The sequence below is a fragment of the Phoenix dactylifera genome, chromosome 6 (genome assembly GCF_009389715.1).
Source record: "Phoenix dactylifera cultivar Barhee BC4 chromosome 6, palm_55x_up_171113_PBpolish2nd_filt_p, whole genome shotgun sequence".
NCBI lineage: Eukaryota > Viridiplantae > Streptophyta > Magnoliopsida > Arecales > Arecaceae > Phoenix > Phoenix dactylifera.
In genome coordinates this window covers 17,222,500-17,239,940 of record NC_052397.1, presented here as the reverse complement: position 1 = coordinate 17,239,940, position 17,441 = coordinate 17,222,500, and the positions used below count along the sequence as shown (strand labels likewise).

Genomic DNA, 17,441 nt, shown 5'->3' with positions numbered 1-17,441 from the left:
CCAAACGTTTTCCTCGATAACAACAACGATTGGGCGTGTGACTATGATCAAAAACAATCCAAATCCTTGTTGATTTGCCCGGGTGGCAACCTCTCCATAACTATAATATCTGGTCCCAAATGCATCTCCATTATTTATTTTTTTTTATGAGATACCGAGTTAATGGTTTCAAAAATTTAGTGCCTTCATTTCCCTTGTTCATGTTGATATACAACATGCATGCATTTGAGAAAAAGGGGCTACTTAACATGGATTGCAAATAAAATGCATTGCAAGCAATTTTTGTATAATTTAGATGAGCCTCAACTTTATTGTTAATAAGTCAGTGGTGTGATTCATGTAACGTTTTTTTTTTTTTTTTTTGCTTTTCAGAAAGGTTTATTAACCATGCTTTCAATCCATGGAGTCTCGATGCCACCACATCATGCACTAGAAGAAGGATTTATTCATCATTCTTGCCATAACAATGCAATGGCTATCAAATCACATGGGACCGGATCTTGCCTGGTGCTATAAATTTTGTGCTTATTACATCGTGCCGATGCAAGTGATCTTGGTTCACCGTATCATAGCTTTGGCTACTTTCATATCATGATAATCTTAAAATCTCTCTCATGCGTCAAGCATAAAATATATAATTCAAGACATGCCACAAAAAAGAGAGTGCAATGTGTCATTGATATCTTATCTAATGCTTTTTGGGAAGCCAATATATTGTGTCCGAGGAAGAACCCTTCCATGGTAGCAAGTAGTTGTAGAATTTTAGATAACTGGGCAGGCATCGGATGGTGTAATCCTTCAAAAATATAGGATGCTTGCATTTATTCTCATCAGAGTCAGATGATCTTCTCCTTTGCAAAAGTTCTCTCCAAAATTTTATTTTCTTTGCAATATATAAATTATTTCATAGATGAGGCATTTGGAAATCCAAATAGGCCTCTATTTTTTTTTTTGCCTCATTGTTGCTATACATGAAATTATCAATTCTTTTTGGCTAAAGAAAATGTTGCTGGAAACTGGACCCGGGGGCGACCACTGGCTGAGAAGGAGGAGCTCCAGGAGGTGGTGCGTTGGCGGGCTGCGTCCTTCAGAGAATCTGCAAGAAGCCGGTGGCCGGGGTTTCCGCCGCTGGCCCTCCGATGCTTAAGTCATAGAGGGCCTTTGTGGAGAAGGAGAGAGTTTGTATGTAGAAGTCAAAGTCAGAAGTCCCCAGTCCCCTCTTCAGAAGAAGAAGTTTTTCTTTTTATAGGAGGAGTGCCAGAGTTACCTGCGATATGACTGGGCGAATTAATGGGTTACCGTCATGATTAGGCGTGATGGTGTATATTAATGAGTTGCCGTGGATGACTGAACGGGATTGAGTGAGTCAACGAGTTGTCGTAGATGGCCTGAGATTTTGGACAGGCGGGAGATTTGTGAAGATCATGCGCATTTAATTGTTGACAGTCGCTCAAGTGGAGATCGCGGGATTTGATCCCGAATGAGGAGGAGAGGTCTGCTTCATTCTTTGACTGGGTCTTCCTCGGACTTAAGGTCAATCGGGCTCAGCTTAGCCGAGATCAAGGCTGGAAGGCTGTGAGCTCTGAGGTTGGGCACCTCGAGGGTTGCCGCCATTGCGCCCATCGTCACGTGCCGGCGATGCATCTTCACATGTTTTTAGACAATCCATTTTTTCTCCAACAGAAAAAAAAAAAAAAAAAAAGAAAGAAAGAAAGAAAGAAAGAAAAGATGTGTGCCCTCTAGGCAACTCCACGCATGGAGACATGCATGTAATGCCCTTTTTCTGAAATTTCGATGAGAAGGTGGGATCTAATTCCGGTGATACGCAAAATTTGGGGTTATTTGCGTTGTTTGAACATCCAAGCTGGGCCTCACGGTTGCTGGACAAATGAACCAGAGCATATAAAAAATCTCTCTCTAGTACAAGTTGACGTGCGAATCTTTCAGGTACGACTGTACCTGGGTAGATCGGACGGGACAACTGTGATAGAGAGGCGATATCCAGCGCAGCTATGCAGTACTGCCTAATCGTGCGTGGGTAGTAGGGGGTGTAAATGAGTCAGAACGGATGGAGTGACCCGGCCCAAATCGATTTTTTTTTAATCCTAATTTTGGATCTAAATCCAAACCAATAAAAATTTAAACCGAATTCACAATTACAATTTTTGACCTAACAAAATATTCGAATCAAGTCATATTCATATATAGCCTAATCTCAACCTAAAAAATTCGAGTCCGCATCAAATTTAGGTCGGCTTTTTAAGTGGCATTCCATAATTTCTAACTAAACGGTCACTAATTTCTAGTAAACTAAATGGTCAGCTTTTAAATCGGTAAAGTAAGTAAACAGCATGATAATTTGATAGATGATGAATATCATAAAATATATAAAGTGGAACATAAAATTTATGTACCTTTTATAATTGTTGACTCTGCCCTATGGGTAAGATTTTAGTCACAACAACCTAGATGTTGTGTCACTATGAGAAAAGCCTTAGAGAGCAGCATTGTTACTGAGGAGAATCATTTTAATCCCATATGGTCTTAGGTGTGGTTTGTTTTTGGAGTACTTTGTTTGATCTTTACATTAAGGATCCCTATGTTTATTTTGTACATTATTATCTTCCAAATAATTTTGGATCATTAATAAAAGCCGGGTGCTTTTTAAACCTCCCTTAGCGTCAAAGGAAAAAAAATAGTTATACTAATTTCGCTTTTTCTTACTGTAAAATAAATGCGGCCTCAGAGAACAACTTGAAAAAGTTTCGGGTTAAATATTACAATAAGAGAAGTCTAGAAAATCCTACTCTGGAGCTTAAACTTATCGTTCCTGTCATGTCAGAAAAACATAAGGAATAGTTTCGGGAAAACTATTCTAATAGTCATAAAGTGATCATGAGAATGGTATTGCATTATCTAGAGAAGGAAGGGAGGATGGAGGAAAGGCAGGGCAAGATGCAGCTCTAGCATTTCAGAGGACGGGGATATCTTGAGAGTCAGGACGAACACGCTGTAGTCGTCGGATGCCAAAGACATCGGAAGGTGCCGAAGAGACCGATTCGCTACACGAACTAAGGTGGAGATTGATCACGATGGAAGACACTCATGGACGGCCGTGCTCACAAATGACCAATGGCCGATGGTCTGGGAGAATTGAAGAATAGTCGCGTCTGGCGACAAGAAGGAGTAGTCACAATCATGATGGCCGGTTGCCAATGTGAGAGAGCCCTAACCAGCGAGAGAGAGAAAGAGAGAAAGAGAGAGAGAGAGAGAGAGAGAGAGAGAGAGATGGCCGATGGGAACAAATGGGGGATTTTAGTCTTAGGTATTTGCAATTTTGGAATTGGGAGAGACTGAGGTCTAAGAGCGAGTGGGTCACGGTTCACGAACAGGTCGCGAGCCTTGCAGTGCGTGGACAGATCGTGGGCCTTGCGACACATGGATGGGTTGTTAGCCTCGTGGCAGGCAGACGGGTCACTGGCCTAACGGGTTTTTCGAATTAGGGTCAGGTCGGGCCGGACAGTAGGATTAGAAATCCAAAATTTCCTCCAAAAATCAAATAGATTAGATCGGATCGGGTCCGAATTTAGTAAACCTAAATCTGGCCCGAAAAATGAAATGGGTCTAACTTTAGAACCCGACTCAGCCCTACGGATTCTTTAATATGGGTCGGTTTAGATCTAAGAAGGCTGAGTCAAATCGAGTTGCAGATCAATCCAATCCATTTGCAGCCATAGTAGGTAGCACCAAGCTCGCGGACATGAATCCTATATATTGTACTCTATTTTGGAGTCAGGCTAATGGATGCACGCGTCATGCACTAGTTGATTCCCTCTCCGAATGATACCAAAAGCGCTGCATTTGTATACCTACTGGTCCACCGTCAAGCTAATTACCAATCCTATGGATTTGCAGCAAAAGGACGATGATAGCTGGAAACCATGTCTATGGCTGCAGGTTTTCTCCACCCGAGGAGGAACTGCCACTAAACACTGTACTGGAAGCTTTCTTTTCCCCCCAAGAGAGATATCATCCTATGCTATTGAGCTAGTTGGCCTGTGCTGATCAGCTGGGATGCAAATCATGGAGGCGATAACACCTCCTCAGGCATGGAGAACTTATGATCATTTATTATATTTTTGCTGCAACTTGAGAAGACTGGAACAAATTGAGAGCTAATCCTAATTTAATCCAAATTTTTATGTTTTCTCAATCCTAACTCGGCATCTTTAATCCAAACCAATTCCATCTTGAGTTTGAATCCTCTCCCATCCATGACAACGACTGCGATGGAGCAAGCAAGGCCCACAGCCATACATGGTTTGCAACCAGGAGGGTCCCATTCAATATGGTCCTTAGTGTATGGTGCGATGGCTGTGATCGGCAAACCAAAATCTCTCCAATCCAATCATGAGAGGATCCTGGCTCTTTCATCTTAAACTAAAACCAGGCTAGATTAGCTTAATATAGGGTTGTTTGAATCGAGCCATGTTGAATTAATTAGAATGAATATGAACATGTAGTTGGGGAGTTCACGGCCACCATTCTTTAGTTATGGTGCATTTATACAATTTCATACTTTGTTAGTTCTAAAATATAGTGCTATATATATATAACCTAAAGAAATATATTTATATGAAATGTAAGTAATTACATGAAATATAAACGTAAATTGATTATTTATCAAATTGGACTGAGTTGAGCCGGACTGACTAGCTTGGACCTTGATCAGGTTTAAGATATATTTCGGTAATACAAAAAGATTAGGTTGTACTGAATAGGTGGATCGGGCAGTTCATTCTGGCACGTTCCATATCAATTCAACGCACGTAATCCAAACCTTTATCATCATCATAACATCAACATGGTCCTAAAAAAAAGTTTGTGAAAAAAAACGCACAAGCATTTCCTCTTGCAATACATACCGGGCCCTAAGAGACTGACCTAAAAATCCAAGGGCCCAAGCGAACCACATTTTTGGCATTGGTCCATTTCTTGAACGCATTTAGAGTCATTTTAAGTCCACACGACCACCAGCATCTGCCACACGTGGAGGCAAAAACCGCCACCAACTTAGGCAGCCTTTAGGGTTGAAATTAGATGGGATCCATATAAAATATTAATATATTTATATTTATAATTTTATTTGACAAATATAAATACGAATGCAGATATTAGTGGGATGTAAAATTTTTTAATAATATTTATTTTAAACAAATATAGATACAAATTAAATACTAAAATATGAATAAAAATAAAAATATAAATCAAATAATTAAATTTTATAATTATATGATCAAAAATATTATTAAATAAATAATAAATTAAATTAATAACATATTAATATAATTATTTATTTTTTAAATATAATAAAATTAAATAATATTATGCACAAATTTCAACCACGATATATTTGAATAAAAAAAAATATCTAGACGGATATTATCCCATATTTCACCTCGCGGCTCCACACGGACCACACACGCACACGAAGTCGCGGCGCACAAAAACACCATTCCAAGAGAGCACGTCAATAATATAAAATCAATAGAAAATAAAAAACCTCGAAAAATCCGGCTCTCTCATCTCCAATCATTACTTGCCGTCCCTCCCCTGTATCTGTACGCTCACCGCCACCATCGCGGTGACCGTAACTCCCTCTCCCTCCCCTGACCGCCTCCCGGCCGCCCGGGAGAAACGCTAGCTCGTCTCGCACTAAAATTAGCAGCCATGGCTTGTTATCAGGTCGCCAGAACCGGCCTCTCGCCGGCCCTCGGTCTTCGGACCGGCTTCCCGCCCCGCCGCCTCGCCGGCCGCGGCGGCCTCCCCGTCCGATGCCGCCTCCAGGAGAGCAACAGCGATTCCAATGGTAGGAATACCGTCTTCTTAATGAATTTCATGTCTATTGATTGAAAGATTCCGTTTGATTGGTTTTTATAGAGTTGTTTTTTGGGGGGGTTTGGATACAGGGGAGGAGCCGCCGGAGTCGCTGTTCATGAAGGAGCTGAGGAGGAGAGGGATTACACCGACGTCGTTGTTGGAGGAGAGAAATAGGGGATCTTCGTATGAATTCGGAGAGAAGGAGATGAAGGTGAAGGAGGAGAGTGACGGTGGGAGGGGCAGGGGCCAGATGAATAGGAATGGGGTGGCTTCGGTGGAGGTCGAGAAGGGGATATCGGACCAGAGAAAGCGTTCCATGGCGTTGAACAGTGAGGGCCTCGAGGTCGGTACTCGTCACCTCCTCTTCCCTTTCCCTCTGCCATCACAATTTAGTATATCGTTCCATTGATTGGAAAAAAAATTCATACAAAGAAGGTTTTTTTTTTCGATCACTGGTTGATGAAAATTGTGATTTTTTATCTTATTGGCTTTTGTTGAATTGTTGTTCTTTTAATGTGAATTATCATGTTAAATGTCTTCGTGACATAATTCGATGTGTCATGAGGAAGAGAGAAATTGAGATAGCTTAGGACGGTAGTCGTGAGGAAGAATTTGGAGGGAATCTATTTGTGGCGAGTACTGGAAGTGAAGGGGGAAGAAAAAATTAAGAGAAAATAGATACAAGCAATAAGAAAACAGAGTAAGAAGACAGAGAGAACAAGTGAAACTGGAAAATAAGAGCAATCCAGCTGCCATGATTTAAGATGAGGAATATGGTGGAATAGCAAAAAGAATGCCTTGACATGGAGGCGAGGAACCATTGTAAAAGACTGCAAGATAGAAAATATCAACACTCTCCACCAATAGTAAGATGTAAAAAAACTCAATACTCTTCACCAATAGGCATGCTGGAGTGAGGGGAAGGGTCTTTCTTTGCTCAAGGGACCAGAATAGGGTGGGGGATGTGTGAGGGCTTATGTTGGAAAGATAGGGTGGGGGATGTGTGAGGGCCACCTGAAAAGAGATCCTCTCTCCTATGAGCATGCTTGGGTATGTATCCATGGACATAGAAAGAACATCCAATTAACCTATATCATTTAGATATTGAGATTTTGCCCTTATCACATTGTAATTTCTTCCCTGTTTCACATGTATTCTTGATAAGGAAGGTGATTGTTCCACAAACTTATTCTTCTTTAAAAGGAAAATCTCTTTGTTGGTTAGAAAACAGTTTTTCTGTGCTATATCTTCAAGTGTCTCCATGTGTAAATGACAAGAGTTCTAGGTATTCATTTGGTGGCTATAATTGAAAGTCCAATTTTAATGGTCAGTGGTGCTATAAGTCCGATTTTGCAACTTAACAAAGTTAGCCTTTTGACTTATAATTCAACTTTTATAGACATCAATCTTGTTTTTATCCCTCTTTACACGCACTCTTTTGAGGTTTACAATCTTGGAGGGGCTGCTTTTTGGTTGCTTCAATGTGAATCTTTTCAACAGCAACTTGGATTTACCTTACCGTCATATTGTCTTCCAAGTATAATATAGGCCCCTCTCTTGTTTGAAGTTGTGTTGATTAAGAATTATATGTAATGGATGGTCCATAGGTTGAGATTTTATTTTTTGGTAGCTCTCTGAAACTAGACAAATCATACTTTGATTCCTTGAATAGATGGAATTAAGCTTCCCAATGGAAAGAGATGTTTTGGCAGTCGGCAAGGTAAACATCACTAGTGACTAGTTAGAATCAAGGGTAAAAACAATATCTGAGAGAAGGTTGGACCTTACCACCCATTACTTTATCTGAAAATAAAAGATGATACATAAAGGATGATGACATAGACAACCTTACTTGAGCACCAAGCATGTTTAATTGTTGAATTACTTGCCAAATCATATTATTGTATCCTATATAAAGTAAAGTATCTACAACCTGATCAAGCAACTTTTCAAACTAAGTCAGATTTTGTATGTCTTCTTTTGCAAGGATCGGATAACTTATTTTCCTTTTTTTTTTTCTTGGAAAGCTGGGTTGACTCATGATACCTGCATGATTTCTGAGCTGAACCACTATTAATTCTTGTAGGTACTTTCAGGTGGCTAGATGACAGGTGCATTGTTGGACTTGATATCTTAGCCATTGATCAAAACATTTTATTCATGAGGCATGGTCTAAGAATTGCTTTGTAATTGCAGCTTTCTTACCTGCTATACTTAATCAACTATATTACTTACCAAACAAATTAGACAAATTAGAAATCATCTGGATATGAGTTTGTGAAATATTACATGGAAGCCATTCCGTATTAAATCTTGTATACTATTTGTTTGGATGTGGGAACAGAATGCATAAAATTGGACCTCTAGAATAGGTTGAACAATTAACACCTTATGATTTAAATTTGTATACATGGTATTGGCAATTTTCTTTTTTAAATATGTTTTGGGCATCCAAAAATAAAGATTTAACGAGGTTTTGATAAAAAGGCCTGATCAGAATTATTTTGAGGGGAGGGCTTACATTACATAAATTGGAGCTCTGAGAGGAATTTGACTAAGGTATCAATAAGTGGACTTCAATGTGATGAGATGAGGCCGTTGGTTTTTGATTTTGGTTATTTACTTCATATTTATATGTTTATGTGCTATTCACATGTATTTATGTTGACATCATGTATGTCTTTTTGGCTTACTATTATGTTGCTGCTAATTGTTAATGCTTTGTCCTCAAAACTATTTTGGCAATCAATATCCTCTTATATATTATTAGTGCCTTTATAATTTGTATGGAATGTTTTGATTTTGGTGGCAATATTAACATCGCTTGGTTTATACCAACCAGTTTGACTAGTCGTAATTTGCTTACCTTCCCTCATAAGCATGGGAGATATTAATGTGTGGTTCTTCTTGATGCAGGGTTTGGTTCCGAGGGCAAAACTGCTTCTAACTATTGGTGGCACATTCTTTTTGGGCTTTTGGCCTCTGATTTCGATTACTGTTGCATTTTTTGCAGCACTTTACTTTGTAAGCTTTCAGTCTATCCCTTCTTCCATTTTTGTTAAATGTTCTAAATTTTTCTTTGAATTCATTCATAGACAGACTTCTAACGAGTCATAAAAATAATGTCATGAAAGACAAAGTATCACACTCACACATCATAAAGTCTGCAGTGAATTCTATACGTAACACCAAGCAACACACACAAGCTTGTCTAGCTACAATCCCATGTGCACCTCTTGCAACTGTGTGATGACTGAACTACTGAAAAGTGACGTACTGTCTTTCATTCTGTTCTACAACCATATTTCCATATTCGGATCGATACATCTCAAATCAGGATATCTTCGGCCGAGAAGGGTTAAGATATAATAATGATTGTAATATATTCTACTCAGCTTAAACGGGTGGCTTTCTCAGTCATGCAAGAGCACACCAACTAGAGGGTGCCTGAGCCTTAACATATCTTTGTCATTTCAAGTCTGCATCAACTCCGCATCCATGACAGAAAACGGCATTGTGGAAATTCACCCAATGGAAGTTCCAGTATTCGGGCAAAAGAGTTACTGTGAATGCATGGGAGTGTATAGGTGTAGGGAAGTGGCTATAGAGCATGACGAATGCGAAGAAGCATCACTTTTTTGTTTTGGGTGAACATCAAGCGAACAATGTCAAACATGATTTATGAGTTCCTATAGTATTACATAGACTGAAATCGAAACATGGAATTCAAAGTTTCATTACTTTAAGACACATATTCTGATTAATATGAAAATATGGAGAACATACACTGCAGAATAAACTGTGGTGCATAAGAGCTGGAAAGTGTGGTTTGTAGCGATTAAATAGGATAGCTGGACAAGTAAAAAAAAAAAGATACTACTCTTATCTTCTCAATATTTTAGGATGCAGCGCATACTTTTTTCTAGGGCAATTCTGTATATTTCTCACATTGAGCTTATGCCTGAACAAAGTATACCATGACAGCCTGTGCATGCTTATAAATCTGAGGAGAGATTAGAGAGGTTGAAGTTATTTGGTTATGGTATTGTGACCTTGAGAATCTAAACACTCATTTTTTCTGTCACTTAAATAATTAAACCACCTTTTAGCCCTTATAAGATCAAATTGCAAAGAAGACTTGTCCAAAGGTTTGTTTTATTATTGGGATCTTGATTGATGTCATTTAAGCGCCCAGTTTATGAACTAGTCATTATCTCTAGGTGAACAGGGAACAACTTTTATGGAGAAATGTTTTTTTTCTGACAACCTAGTTTGTAATATATAAATTAAATTTGATAGTTTCTATGTTGCTTGCATCCTAATCTAGTTTTTCCAACCAGTGACATAACAATTATTTTGTATGGTTTGCAGTACTTTGGGCCAAGTTTTGTGCATGATGCCAGTAAGATGCCAGTATCGCCACCGCCGTATGTAGATCCATACACACTTCTGGAAGATGAAAGGCTATCTCAAGTGGTTCCGCGTGTGAACTGAAAGTGCGTGTATATTCCAAATGAAATTCCAAAATGTTAAAAAAAATTCTCTATTATGCTTGTAATATTCTTCCACTCCTTATCAATCTGAATTTGAGCTGTAGACTGATTATTTGGAACTTCTCAATATCATTGTTCGTAATGTTTCTCACAAGTAGCCCATTTGATCTTTTTGGCTAACAAGTTGGGCTCTATTCCACAATGAAAAACAGATTATTTTTGAATCATACTCCTGCCTAATGGATGATCAACCAGCCAAGCGGTGGAATATTGTTTTTTGAAAATTGAGGCATGAAATGTCGGTCATTAAACAGATCAGATAGTTGAAAATATCTCGATCAAAAATCCAATTTGCTATTCTTCAGTTTGGTATCTCATTACAGTTAAATTTCTCTTTAGCAGAGAACCAACAACAACATTCCACAAGATGATGCCCACATACCTTTGAAAAACACAGAGCAAGACCGACACATTTTCAGTATTCTCGAATCCTTCTGATTGTGGAAGCCAGTATCTTGTCACCAACGATAGACCTCAGGTGTTTAATAAAGGTGTCTTTGCTCATCTTTCCTGCCTGAATGTAAGGAAAAAATATGTTTCAGTTAGGACAGTCTGATCCTATTTTTGATAACAGTCTGGAACATCATTTCGTAGTACAGTTCTGTACAACGAAGATGATTAAACAAACTTATGGGAAAAGGTCATTTGATAAAGTTTTCAGCATTGCTAATTTTTTTCCTCGTTGTCTTTTTTTTTTCTCTGCATATCTTGCAAGAACCCAAACCTTTTTAAATTTTATTGATAAATTTCCTATCAACTTGGTTAAAGTATATTAAAAATTATATAATTGATCAACTCTTTAATCCTAGAACAAGCAAATTTAAATCATCAAGAGCGAACAACAAATCATATATCCAAACCAAGCAAAGCAATGAACCACGCAAATGATTAAGACAATAATGGAACCAAGATTACGCTGCAAAGGAAGCTTCTTGTTGGAAATTACCTTGTAATGATTATAGAAGATCTCCATTTCTTGTTTTCTCGAGGGTGGAAGAGATCCTGCCATCTCTGCAAATAGTTTTGGGAAGGACAAACTTGTTAAACAAGGTTTCTTTGATGGACTCATCATTCTCTGTGGATCTGATCAATCATAAACTCCATGAGTTTCCAACAGTCATAACAAAGAGAGAGCCAGTAAACAGGGGAGAAAAAAGAAGGATAATTAAATACCTTGAGAACGCATCAAGGATTTGAAACTCACAACATACTCAGGAAGTATGTGAGAATTCATGTAAGTACTCCACACAATATACCATTTCGGGTTGGCGAGATCATCGACACCGCTGTCAAACTCCTCACCGCTAGGATGGAACTGGAGGGAGCCTGCCTCAACCTTCTCAGACTTTCCCATGATTGCCCGGCATAGCATGATGTGCCTCTCGCCATTGTCATCCTCCTCAGACAGCAAAGAGCTTGAAGCGTTTCAAAAGATGACCTCCATGATTAGAAGCCATCGAACCGAGTTACAAAAAACATTAGAAGCATGAAACTGAGAAGTAGGATACCTTGTGTATGGGGAATGTGGTGGAGAGAGGTGGATGCCAACACCATAAGCACCAGAACCAAAGACTTGGTTGTTAGGCTGTCCGAAACCATGAGAGATGACGGCGGCCGTGTCCCTCGCCGACGTTGCATACCATCCAAATTTCACATTTCCGTCGCCCCGATTGGCCTTCGTCATCTGTATCCGCATCTGAAAAGCTTTCAATCTCGAATTCCCCCAGGGGCCGGAATGCGAGCATTTGTGGATGGAAGTGATGACCGCATCTGGAGCAAATTTCCTCATCCCATCAAGAAACAACTTCTCCACGAGCTTGCGATACCTATCACCATCTCCCAGCAGCTCGGCTCCCGGCCATCTTGGCCTGTCTAAACTCGCGGTCGCGGAGGTCCCAGGACTCTCATCAGAGTGCTCTGCGATGGGCTCGAATTCATCCCTCTTCCTCTTAAGAGAGTTGTTACAATCCGATGGCGCTATCGAAGAGCCCTTGTCGATTCTTACTTCAATCTCCAGCTTCGGACAGGGTGCGTTCCTCTGCTCATCAACGACCATTCTTGGAAAAAAGCATTGTCCATTGACATCAATCCAGGCAATCGGATTCGAACCTCCCGTCGCCAAATCAATCTGAGTCAACCGCAGGAAGTCAAAAATATACGTACCGCAATGAACAGAAACCTCTAAAATGGCCTTTCCGGCGATGAAACCAGCCCTCAATATATCGAACACTTGGCGGGGGAAGTCGGTCCATGAGCCGTCACGGAAGCAGAGGAACCTAGAGGGAGCCCCGCTCTTCCTGAAGTTCTTGAAATCTTGGATCAAACCATTGGAGGAGCAGGAATCGGAAGAAAAACTAGATCTTTGGAACGAGGATGCACCGATTGGGCAATTCTCGACGCCGCGAGGGGAGCTTCTCTTGGTTGGGAACGAGGCGAGCTCGTTCCCTTTGGAATCGACGATTCTGGCCGTGAAGTCCATCGGCACAAAACAAGGGAGGGAGAAGAGGACGAAGAAACTGAAAGTAAACGGCTATTAGAAGAACATCGAAGGGTTCGAATTTTACCGCCGATCTCTCCTCTATTTATATACCCTTCGGGGCGGTGTTGAAGTCGGTCATACGGGTTAGCACAAGAGCCATGGATTTTATGAAAACTACACTTTTGCCATTATAATATCGTACGAATGTACGATACAAATTGGACCCTACCAACATTAATTGCTTCTTGGATGTTAAGCCATCATGAACGGCCCTTAGAGCCTAGCTTCGTCGTGAGGCTATAGACTAAGAAAAACTAGCAGAAGTATAATATTTCATGCAAGTTCTTACCCTCATTTTTTTTGAGTTGAAACAAATAACTAATTAATTGAGTGAAAAATAAAAAATAAATTCATTAGTATATTTATTGAATATTATGATGCAATATTACTAATTAAAGCAAATATAGCCTTACTTCTTATCTTCTGAAAAGCAAATATATTACTAATTGATATATCATCTGCTTATTAAGAAATAGATTTGAACGTGTCAATTAACTTATTACTTTCATATCATAAGCTAAGCTATGAAGTGGGTGGATGAGGATATTTGGGTCCTTCTAGGTGCATGCGAATGTTTTGGTTTGGCACGTCAAGGGTAGAAAAGTCTTTTTAAAGTTTCCATGAACCGACTTTGGGCTGGGAGTTTCTTGGGCCGGGAGTTTTGCGGCGGCACGGGAGCTGTGACTTGGGGGTTAAGCAAACGTACGTAGCGGGAATCGGCGGAAAGAGCGGCCACGCCTCTTCAGCTTATTTTGTAAGCGGTTGCAACTGGACGTACGTGCGGCTTTTGCTTTGGCGCAAAGAAAGGAACGAGGGAAAGATTCAGCGGGTGATGTTTCGGTCCTATATTCGTGCGTGTGGTTTGACCTCCACCTTGTTTACCTTATGACCCCTTCTATTTATAGTTATTTTTCTTCTTTTGGTGGACAGCAAGTATTCTCCCCAAATGGAGTTTCTTCTTTTGGTGGACATGCAGCTAGTATTATCCCCCAAATGAAGGGACTTTGTTCTCTTTCTAGGATCCCTCGTTCACTTATGAGTTAAATGCCTCATAGACTAACATCTGGTGTTATAATTACAACAATTCATATTTAAAGATATTGGCTCTAGCTTAAGAAAATCTCAATCAAGATATGTCGCACAATATCCTGAGATTTATCGGTTGGTACCTAATAATAAAAATGGAGAACTATTATATGGAGTACCAATGAGTGATTCATGCATGTGGTATCTGGGTTAAGAAGTGTGAGGATTCCTACAGAGTTATATATTAGATAGATTTGGGATATTTATATAAGATCAAATAATTTAAATAATGCTTTATGGATAGCATTTTTGAAGTAGGTTTATGATCGTTACAAATAGTATCAAAAAGGACCCAAATCATGACCCATGTAGACTAGAGGATGCTGCAACCTGTTGGAATAACTATAATTTAATTTTGGTATTTGTGATGGAATTTGAACTGATTTGGATCTTAGCTTGGTAAGAACGTCAGAGGCTTAAATGGGGGGAGTATATGAAGATCGGTATGAATGTATGTTTAGTCCCGTATCAGATATATATTTGGTAGATCTTGAGTAGTTAATACAGAGCTAAAGAACTTAAATAATTTATTTTGACAAGTATTTTTGGGTGACGTCCCAGCTTGTTATAAGAAAAAAATTGTGGATCACGCAGAGATTGAAGCTTTATTTGGAAAAAAAAGGGTAAGGATTCGGCATGTTAAAACTAAACTCATATCTACATGAATGTTAAATGTAATTGACAAATTCGAAGCAGTTGCACTATTTCGATGTATGTTATATTGCATCATCTTATCAATTACTTATATATATGTCCTTGAGGTTTAGGAAGAGATTTGAACAGCAACAACTAATACTTAAAATATAATTTCTACATATTAGTTTTTATATATTAAATTATCTTAATAAATCCTGATAAATAATTAATGAATGGTCGCAAAATTCATATTCAAAATTCATACAAGTTAAGAAAGTTGTCTACTTGTTTGAAAAATTGAATATGTCAATAATTTATTGTTTTTGGTTTGCTTTGGTTTGCTTTTGTTTTCTTTTTTTTCCCTACTGGGTCTTGTTTGGCTTTTGTATCTTTCATTCTCTCAACTCCTCTTCACCCCCTCCCCCCTTCAAATAGAAAGTCTCTAAATTAACGGAATATTTCTTAAATAAAACTCAACCACCCTAGAAAGGCAAAAAGTTGCTCAAGCGACACGGGCCTGCGCATCTAAGGACGGAACAATATATCTCAAATGATGTGCCCAAATTATGTGAAGCGGACCCAATTGTATATTTGTATCTCTCATGTGATCCACTTGATATGGTCCAGGCTCTCATGGACGGTGATGCACTTGATATTTCTATGAGGCATATCAATTGAACCCGATAATCATCTGAAAATTATTCAATTGCCTATGAGGTAAAACCCTCATCTTGGCACAGCTAATATATGATACTTAACTGGATTCTCAGCAGCTCACGACCCATAATGTCATAATGGGCCCTATATTAACAAAAATTAGCCTCTCAATTGATATTGATGCGGAGAGTTTTCAACGATTTGACCTTGGGTACACCGATGTGGGCAATTTTGGAGTTTTCCGAGCCGTTGGGCAGCAATTAAAATCTATTAGCTGCGCACTCATAATCTTGACAATGGTTATGCTAGCTCAGTCATAATCCTACGATTGGCGCAATTGCCGCAGTCTGCATCACATGGATGACCGTTACTATGCAGTTGTAGGGCAATGGGTCGTTACTGAGCTGTTATTACATACCCCACCAATTCTAGTAATGGACTAGTAGCGAACATCAACCCCTTCTTGTATATATATATAGAGAGAGAGAGAGAGAGAAAGCTGGAGAATCGACAAGTATGTCATTTTCTATCTTAACCAATCTTCAGATACACATTGTCTCTCTCACTTTTAATATTTTTCTAAAATCCGACTAACTTAACCCCTGGAAAGTCCCATGTCGAAAATTTTTCGATAAGTGGACTTTATTTTAGGTTGACTTTACACCCTCGAGATACTATCCAAAGCATCACTAACCACCCACAACGTAAGATTTCACACCTCGGGCAAAGTTGATCTTCATCAACCTTGAATTCTAAAGATATATTAACCAGGTCCCATAAATCATCATTTTACAGCCTCGATCAATATGATGACTTCGACAGCCAATATGATCCAAGTTGAGATCTTCTTTTTCTTTTTAATTAGGAAAATTTTGCCCCACCAACCCCATCTGGTTTCAAGTAATTTAAGCATGACAAAATATGACATCACTTTCACAAATTATTAGGTCCAACCGACAGTGGTTCCAAAGACTGGCTTCCAACTTGCACAGCGGCCAAAAAGAAGCAAAACCTACCTCCAAAAATCACACAAGACAGTAAATATAACAACCTTGTAAGCAAATTCCATGCCATCGCATTTGCTATATATGTTAAAGAAACATGCCAATAAATTAATAGCAATCTAATTGACAAATTATGCACTGTATCAAATGTGTCTGGCTTGTAAGCACAAACACTAGCAATATTTTGAAACAAGTGGCCATCAATAATAATAATAATAGCAGTAGCAGCAACGGTAATAGTAGTTGTATTTTTGTAATGGGTGCAAAATCAATTCATGCTCCCTAAAACAAAATGCCATCAAATTGAATAATAAGCTAAATAGTAGATCATGTAGAGCATCAAATATAAAAACTTCCTAAGCAGAAATGACGGCAAACAAAGATAAGAGGGGAAAGGTTTCAGACTTTTGACCATTCTTATAATAGCTGAACCTCATTTGGGACAACCATATGGCTTAGCTTCTACCTACTAAACCCCACCTTCCGCTACCTTCAACCCAAGGCAAAACACATATCATCCTACTTGCAACCAAATGAACCTAGAGGGCTAGTCCACCCTAGCATGTTCAAAAAACTAGATTTTGAGCTTTGGCCATTTCCTTTCCTCTAAAAAAACAAGGTTTATGAAGTCAATAGTATATTTAATAAATTATATAAACTTATGCTTCATAATGAAATGTTCATTTTTCCTGAATAATTTTTTGAATTAGTTAAATATTAATTTAAGCTCGAATAGGATTTAATTCAAGTTTGAACCAAGCTTCCATGAAACTTAATAAGCTTGATACAAGCTTGAAATAATTTCAACTCAATTTAAGATAATAAGTTGATTAATTAGACTCGTGTTTGATAAGTTCAAATTTGACTCAGCCAAATAAAAAATAAATCAAGCTTCATTTTTTAAGGTGATGTTACAAGAGTCAAGCTATGGACCCGTTACATAGTACAACCTGTTAAAGATCTCGTCAGCAAAAGTTCGTTCAGCTTTCGTAGCTCAGTTGGTTAGAGCACCCGTTTAGTAAGCGGGAGGTCTTGAGTTCGACTCTCAACGAAAGCAATCACTCGACCGTTGACTCCAAATAATAC

The 17,441-nt window shown here is 38.9% G+C and overlaps 2 protein-coding genes and 1 non-coding gene across 4 annotated transcripts; 2 read left to right on the top strand and 1 right to left on the bottom strand.

Annotated features, from left to right (window-relative positions):
- Positions 1 to 5,558: 5,558 nt before the first annotated feature.
- Positions 5,559 to 10,530, top strand: LOC103707627. The gene is made up of 4 exons (XM_039127642.1): positions 5,559 to 5,869; positions 5,970 to 6,223; positions 8,797 to 8,904; positions 10,252 to 10,530. Exons 1-4 carry the CDS (start codon positions 5,731 to 5,733, stop codon positions 10,372 to 10,374), a joined length of 624 nt encoding a protein of 207 aa, XP_038983570.1. The 5' UTR covers positions 5,559 to 5,730; the 3' UTR covers positions 10,375 to 10,530.
- On the bottom strand, positions 10,252 to 12,982 carry LOC103707626 (probable inactive poly [ADP-ribose] polymerase SRO2). 2 transcript variants are annotated; one of them, XM_008792183.4, is made up of 4 exons: positions 11,942 to 12,982; positions 11,607 to 11,848; positions 11,380 to 11,516; positions 10,252 to 10,947 (listed from the first exon to the last, which is right to left on the bottom strand). In XM_008792183.4, exons 1-4 carry the CDS (start codon positions 12,910 to 12,912, stop codon positions 10,849 to 10,851), a joined length of 1,449 nt encoding a protein of 482 aa, XP_008790405.2. In that variant the 5' UTR covers positions 12,913 to 12,982; the 3' UTR covers positions 10,252 to 10,848. The 2 variants fall into 2 exon arrangements, with proteins under 2 accessions (XP_008790405.2, XP_008790406.2); XM_008792184.4 differs by having other exon boundaries at positions 11,380 to 11,444.
- A 4,356-nt stretch (positions 12,983 to 17,338) lies between these two features.
- Positions 17,339 to 17,412, top strand: TRNAT-AGU. Its single transcript has one exon. It is a non-coding gene; the product is annotated as a tRNA-Thr (tRNA).
- Positions 17,413 to 17,441: the final 29 nt, after the last annotated feature.

Coding starts and splice junctions, on each gene's coding strand:
- LOC103707627 (XM_039127642.1), top strand. CDS start 5,731: ATGGCTTGTTATCAGGTCGCCAGAACCGGCCTCTCGCCGGCCCTCGGT. Junction 5,870..5,969: donor GAGCAACAGCGATTCCAATG/GTAGGAATACCG, acceptor GTTTGGATACAG/GGGAGGAGCCGCCGGAGTCG. Junction 6,224..8,796: donor TGAACAGTGAGGGCCTCGAG/GTCGGTACTCGT, acceptor TTCTTGATGCAG/GGTTTGGTTCCGAGGGCAAA.
- LOC103707626 (XM_008792183.4), bottom strand. CDS start 12,912: ATGGACTTCACGGCCAGAATCGTCGATTCCAAAGGGAACGAGCTCGCC. Junction 11,849..11,941: donor CCACATTCCCCATACACAAG/GTATCCTACTTC, acceptor AAACGCTTCAAG/CTCTTTGCTGTCTGAGGAGG. Junction 11,517..11,606: donor ATCCTTGATGCGTTCTCAAG/GTATTTAATTAT, acceptor ATGATTGATCAG/ATCCACAGAGAATGATGAGT.